At 39.4% G+C, this 7500-nt stretch overlaps 1 protein-coding gene across 3 annotated transcripts in view; it reads right to left on the reverse strand.

The window, feature by feature from the left end:
* The window catches only part of EBF3 (EBF transcription factor 3), a 39972-nt gene extending 35000 nt beyond the window's left edge, over window positions 1–4972 (reverse strand). For 2 of the 3 annotated variants that reach the window (XM_019617921.2, XM_031554560.1), the window contains exons 1-2: window positions 4890–4972; window positions 1794–1938 (exon numbers count right to left, since the gene is read on the reverse strand). In XM_019617921.2, the coding sequence (XP_019473466.1) occupies window positions 1794–1938; window positions 4890–4904 (160 nt within the window). In that variant the 5' untranslated portion in view covers window positions 4905–4972. The remainder of the gene's footprint in view (window positions 1–1793; window positions 1939–4889) is intronic. The other variant, XM_019617922.2, reaches the window with a different exon arrangement.
* Between the last annotated feature and the right edge of the window lie 2528 nt (window positions 4973–7500).

Below are 7500 nucleotides of genomic sequence, written 5' to 3' on the forward strand. Positions count from 1 at the left end.
TGTTATTAGAAGTGGGACTTGAAGGTAAAAAGGAGTGCTCAGATTTTCACATTCATTTTTAACGGTCCAGCTTGCACGAATGAGTGTCTATGAGAGGTTAGGCAGAGAGGATTTGGTGCTGTATTTGTAACATTTAAATAAAGCAAATCAATTACCACTTCTCAAAAAGGAGCCACCCGTTGGAGAAATTTATGTGGATTTTCTGCAGTATGTACAAGTGGCCTTTATTTTTCTAAGCGATATTTTCTGCTTAGAGTCAAATTCTTTTTTATACAGCTTACCAAAATAAATACTTGTATTTTGCTAAGATCATAATAGCTCATTAGAAGAGGCTGAATTTGGACCCAGACTAAAACCTAACACCACAGGGCTGAGCATGCCTACTTGAACCTATAATGTTGCTAGTTCTCTCTCTCTAGGGAAGGGGAGGACTAGAGGAAAGGATTCAACCTTCTTAATTGTGAACCTCATTAGTGACGGTTGCTAGGCAAAACACACACCTACTTTCAGTGCATATGAAAGAGATAAACAATACGTCATAGACCATAATGACTCTTGTGCTCAGGGCGACCTTTAATTATTATATTTTTGTTCTCTTATACCTTAGTTATTAATGCAGAAAAACAAATTAGTTGTGTGTGTGTGGACTGCAGCAGATTCACAAATTGCTTTCCATTTTTTGATGTCTAGATTGTATTTTTTTCTGGTAATCATTGCTCGCCACATTCATTTTTTCTGTATGCCCATTGGTAAGTATCATTCGAAACATAAAATGGCAATGATTGTATTAGCGGCTTAGCGTTCCGTTATTACTTTAATTAATTTTATTAGTGTAAAAAGCCACGATCCCATCATTGTGGCAGTAGCAGCTCACACGAGGAGCCCCGTGGCAATGGATGCCTAGGGCTGGCCACGCTCAGGGCGCTCCGGTGCCCATGGTTCTGGCCATTCTAACTCCTTGAGAACTCAGAATGCATTTGACCTCTACGCATTTCACTTTAATCAAAACCAGAGTACCTCAGAGCTGTTTTGTATCTATACACTGACGTACTTCGTGGTGAGAACCAATATCTGAATCTAAACAACTATCTTGTACTTCTGGGGAAGTACACAGAGATACGAGTGCTAGCGCAAGAGCGCAGCTGCAACGGTGTGTGAGTGGCTCAGAGGAAGGTGGGCTCCAGAAAGACCCTCTGGATTTTTCAGAGACACTTCCCATTCTCTTCTTCATCTCAGCCTATCTTCTTTTAGCAGTCCAGGCAAGAAGTCAATCACATTGAGTCAGTCTGAAGAAAAACATTTTATGCTGTTTTTCTCATACAAAAACGCCACTGCTGTAATCTGCAGTAAGGCCCAGCAACAGGAAATTGACCTCACAGTAAATTCTTTGCAGATTTGGTCATGTTTTTACCATACACTTAAACTTGCATACATAACCTGAGACTGTACCTCTGGATCAAGGAATATGACAAGCCAAAATAAAATCAAGTCAAATTAAATAGCAAGAAAAAGCTACAAGCAAAACCAGAACCAAAAAAAAAAAAAAAATTGGTTGTGACTGCAAAACTGCAAGTATTAAATAAAGAAAAGAGTCAGAAGCAAATTCAGAAGTGACCGTATTCCGGTTGAGAGGGGCTGAGAAATACTAATGGACTTTTTAATGAGTGGTTTGATTGATGGAAGAAGAAATTATGGAAAAATAAATGTAATGGTGTATCAACATAAAGTATGGTAGGGAAAAAAAAAAAAAAAGCATTGCAAATAAAAAAAAAGACATGTAAATGTGTGCCTACCATTTTCCAGATAAGAAGGAGCCGTACCTTCTGAGGGGTCAAGGCGGCGAGCCCGCCTTCCATGTTTGGAATTGTTGTGTACAAACATGTTGTCTGAGACAGCCAGAACGTGGCCATCCACATTGACTGTTGTTGATACAACAACCTAAAAAGGAAGAAAAAAAAGGAATTTAAGAAGTCTGCATATTTTCAGGAACTGAGATATATTAATAGATCTTCTGAGACAAAACAACATCACAATCTGTTACTTTTCACTTGAAGCAAAGTGAATGACAACTATGAATACATCTTTGTTTATGTGGCTAACATTGGTGATTTTTAGCTCACAATTGTTTCTCTTCAGAACCTGCTACACTAATTAGAGTTTAATCTCCTATTATGCTAACAAATGAATTCAATTCAGGGAAATATTCTTCTAGCCATTAGTTTCAGAAACACCCCTCTAGCCACTCATTTTAAAAGCTGCTGTTTTGATTGATCTGTTGATATATTGATTAGATAGTTTATCTAATTAAAATTTGTTCACTTGAGACTGTCTTCAAATGAAGGGTTGTGAGGATTCCAAATAAAAAAAGCTTAATAAATCAGGAACCATCGTAACTCCCCATTTTTTCTTCAGTAAATGATCTCCAGGTCAGTTTTACAATTACATTTAATGTCTGATAATGAACTTTTTTGCATCTGAAAAGACTGAGTTGAATATGAATAGTGAAAGTGTTTTCAATCCATGAAAAGTATCCCTTCTCAAGTTCATTTGGATGGTGATTGACCCTGGTATGTCAATGGAATTTCCTCCTTTATTTTTGAGTGAAAGGCTCCTATTCTTGTGTCCAGGTTCAGAGTCCGGCCATAGAAGAGATGATGGATAGGGCCTTCTTTGGCTTCCAGCTGCTTCTCAGTAGAAAATGGAAAAGGAACATATGCAAAACACACAACCTTCTCGATAAAAGCACCTACACAATGGATTTGTGAAACTCATTCTGGAAATGATATTTCACGACCACAAGCCGAAGAGGAAATTGTGAGACATGCGTGTGTTGCGTGTGACATAGCTTCAGAGGTTGGTTGTTATTATCCCAGCTTGACTTTTACATCTTATTTAAATGCTTCAGCATGGACCTTATGGTGCGGGTTCCAGATTTGCTAAATGCAATAATCACAGTAGCTTTTTCTTTGTGGTTTAGCATTAGTAGAGTCCTCATGGGCAGCAGCTATGTGAGGCTGTGTTAGGCCGTGGAGATGGTGGCAAAGGCTAGTACAAATTTTAGCTTTTGTCTTCTGCTTATTTTACTTTTGGACATAGCAAAAATGATTTTCAGGGTTCTCACACCAGCTCACATACCCAAGCACATAATGAGCAAAAAAAGAGGGAAAAAAAACTATTCTCCATTTCCACAGCACTAGTCTCAGGCATCAGAAGACAATTCTTATCTGTTTCTGTGTTTTGGATCACCTCTGATCCTGCTTCTTATTCACAACCCATAATTAGCTTTCAGCTATCACAGCACCTTTTCTGTGTACTCTGCCTCCTCTGAGACAGCCATCTGCGTTCTCCTTTCGAACAGCCCGAGGGCAGCTCTCTGCCAGTCTGCTCTGCTCCCCTATCTTTCTCGTCCCAGAAGTGGACACTTTCACTCCTGTCGACATCCACTTTGGAGAGTGCTGAGGTTGCACACTCACCGAAGCACAGAGCTACCGCCATGCCACTGGGCTATCGGCTTTCACTTTTAATGAGATTTGCAGACTTTAAAAAATATTGCAAAACATACAGGTGTGAATTTCAGCAAAGACTTCTGGATTTGGTTCCTACAACGCAGTATATTAAGAAGACAGGGAAAGGTGTATATAAAAATGACAACTATTTTTGTTCTGTCATGTATATATAGGTCAGTCACCAAGGGAAAAATACTGTAGTTCAGCAAAAGAAAGTAGACATGCTATGTTTTGTTATATTGGCTTATTCCTGCAACACACCTAAAAAGGTGCTGAGACAGTGAAACCAGTTAAAAATATTGTTCAAGATCTGACATACTGTTAAGTCCAGTTAAACCTTCTGAGAAGCAGGGAGATTAGCTAAAGAGACCCAGGAAAGTCTTTCTAGTGTCTACTGGTTCCATTGTCGACCACAAGATCACTCATGACTGATGCTTCATTTAGTCATCGGTGAGACAAAGAGGGCATTTCCACTCATTCCAGGTTTGACCTTCTGTTCTGTTCAGATGGATCAATATCACCAATGCCACGTGAAGCTGAGATGCATGAAAAATGGAAGCTTGGCTCAATTGTTTTGAAGAAATATTTTTTCCAGCTACAGATCTTTTCTGTTGGCTGGCTCAAGTGTTCTGGCTTCACCGGTTGGTTGGCTGTGCATGAAAACAGATGTCACATGTTTTGCTATCAAGTTTAACCACAAGTTATTCTTCTCAAAAATAAGAAAGTTTTGAACATCTCAATAGTAGCTTATTATTAGTCTCAAATATGAATCTTTTGGAAATCTTTTTGAAACAAAACATGTATAGTTCTTAGAAAGCATTTCAAGTGACCCCAAATACGGAGGAAATAATTTGTCCACCACATCAGATGTCTTTCTGTAGTGCTATCATTCACCACAAGATAATTCAAAAGCTGTAAGGAGAAAGTGAAGTATTAAGCATTTTCTAATACAAATCAGATAAAAATATGTGGGTTATACCACTGCTGTTGGATTTACAAGTTGTAAACATGAAAGGAAAAACTAGATCCAGACTTTACCAAGTTCCGCAGCTGAATTTCTAACAGCTGTTTACATGGTTTACATATGTAAAATCTCCACAAGTCTCAGCTCATACTACAATGGAGGTGTTGAAAACTATGCTTTCTGAGAAGGTACCCACTTACATCACAATGATCCGTAACAGCCCAGTGCAGCACTGACCAGGTCCCAGAAACAAGCATTTAAATTAGCAGGGAATTTATAAAATAGTCATAGCATTTTGGATACATAGCATTGAAACTACACTAAGTAGAAGACTGACACTAGGTTTTCATTAAACAAAAGTTCAAGAAGTTTGAAATTTCGAGTAAATCCTATGTGGTATTTGTAGGAGATATCTGTACCTGGAATCGTCGCATGTCTCGTGGGTTGCCTGCATTCTTCAAACAGTTCTGATTGCACTTGAGGAAAAACTTTAGAAAGAATCTATGAAAATACAAAATTGAAATCTATTAGTTTCATCAAACTGTAAAGCCAATTTTAAAAAGTTTAATACAATCTTATGATAGTTATACATAATAGAACACTGCTAGTAAACCACTACTTTCTTATTAGTTAATGTATGTATTTTAAACAGTAAGACCTCTGTCATAAAAAGAACATTATTGCCAGGGAAAGGCAAATTCGTGTTTTTAATTTTTCAACAACTACAAATATATTGACTCCGGGCCATATCTTAGTTTGGTGTGGGAATGTCGATTTCAATAAATCATTGACTTCAAAGGCAGTGACTAACATCAGATGAAAATTTGTTTCTTGTTTTTTGTTTCTTCACAACTTACATTAGCAGTAATGACCTCTATCCCAAAAAATTCTAAGGTAACGAAGGACCGGTCTTCCAAAAAGCTCTTGGCTTTGCCTCTAGCTTGATAGTTCTAGCTATGCAAAGGGACTCGGTCCAATCCTGCTGACTCCAGTGAGGCTCAGCTGTGGATCTGGCCCGAAGAAAGGCCCTGTTTGAGTCATGTTTTTTTAAAAGGTAAGGAACGTGGAGGATTAGAACCTGTTTTATGACCTCTCCAAGTTGTGCCAGCTGTAAAAAGTAACTCTACCTTTGCACAGAAATCCAGCTGATTTTTTGCTGTGAGGCAATTAGCAATTATTTAGGACTAAACTGTACCATTGAGGCATCTCCCAGCAAACCATTCTGTAGCAATACTGCCTCACGGGAACACAGCAAGCACTTATGAGAAGGGGAAAAGCGTGAAAGGGTGCAGACCTGCTGCACTTCTGCACAGGCTGCTGAGTATGTGCTGTGGGGTGGTGGTTCCACTCTCATTCCTCTACTCCTCACTCTCAAAAATCACTTTGAAAAGAAACAAGTCATACTAAGACCTGCAAGTGGGCTGAGCCATATTGAGGGAAGTCTCTAATTCCTCTCCTGACATCAGAGGAAGTCCACAGTCTAGCACCTCCTCTTCTCTTTTACTGGAGTTCTGATTTCACATATAATAATTATTTAAGAGCACTAAGGGTTTTGGTTTAGGGCTTGTGATTGGCACCAATTAACAAGCAAGGCTCAGGACTCCCTATTCAGAGTTTCTCAGAGGCACCACCCCATCGATTTGTGCTGTCCAACTTTATTCATTTTGAATATCAAGGTTAGGCAGAGCTTTTATATTTAGTCTATGAGCCATTATTACTTATTCACACCAATCTGTACAAATGACTATCTTAGCTATAAACACTTTGCAGAAATTTTCATGTGCAAATAATATTCCTGGCAGGAGGTATGCCAAGAAATTCCTTCCTTCATCAGTACCCAATACGGCCCTATGGGAGTTGAGAAGAAATCTCATAACAGTTGTGCCACACCACACTGTCTTGCAAAACTTTGGGGTGTCTGGACAGGAACATCACAAATGACTGCCCCATACTACAAACTGGTGCCTACAATCATGGCTCTTCTTTTTAAGTTAAACCTTGAAAAGGACCCTAATATCAACATGGGGTACTAATGCTGAAGGAGTGATCTCCCATATCTAACAGCCAAGGGAGATGACTAGTTTTACTTCTGTTGAGCATAGATAAGTCAGTGCTGTCAATTCAGCTATCCCAAAATCTGCAGACAATATCCAGCTGTTTAGCTGAATGAGAGCTGGAGTTCCATTGTGGCTGACAGAATCTCCTCTCTTGGAGGTTCCCTTGCACTCGGGTTTTCTGCACACCATTGCAGGAATGCCACCAAGAGTTTCAAACATCCCATAAAACAAAAAATTTGTGTTAGCCACACTTTTATTCTAATTTTATCTGCCTTGGGTTGTTTATTATTTTTTAGAGTTTGCGAGTTCCGGAGACCGACTCATCAACTGAGGACTGCCTAAGCACAACAGCTTTTCTGTTCCATCTCTGGTCTTTCTCCCACACCTGTTAGGAGGTAGCCTTGATGCTGAGTCTGCCCTACCCTGTGCCCACCACGCGCCATGAGAGCTTTCAGCCTCAGTGCTCCCAGTGCCACAGCCATGCTGACAAGGAACATCTCAGCTTTTTTTCTGATCTCAGATGGGTGTTGTGAAGCTTTCTGAGCTAATGTTTGTGAATTCCTCTGAAATTCTTAAATGAATTGTGCATGGAGAATGCTAAATATTATTCCTAGTGGATATTTTTCTTAACTTGAAGCATTCAAGATGAATTGTTTCTACACAGAGAGCTCACATCCCATCCAAAAAGGATCATTAAGCACTCCTTCACTAAATATTACCTGGAATCCATATTTGTTCAATTATTTGTTGAAGAACAAAACACACTTGGTGGAATTAGATGTTTTTACCATGAAGAACCTGAGCACTGAGCTAAGCACTGAAGCCACAACACTGGGGTGAACACAGGCAGCAGTCACATCCCAGCACTGTGCACCCCTTGATACCAAAACCTTTTTGTTCTTTGCAATCCATGTTTTCAGCAAATCTGCAGAGCGCTGGTGGCACTGAGACAAGATTTTCAGAGGAAGACAAC

This window comes from Meleagris gallopavo, chromosome 8 (assembly GCF_000146605.3).
Source record: "Meleagris gallopavo isolate NT-WF06-2002-E0010 breed Aviagen turkey brand Nicholas breeding stock chromosome 8, Turkey_5.1, whole genome shotgun sequence".
In the NCBI taxonomy this organism is placed as follows: domain Eukaryota; kingdom Metazoa; phylum Chordata; class Aves; order Galliformes; family Phasianidae; genus Meleagris; species Meleagris gallopavo.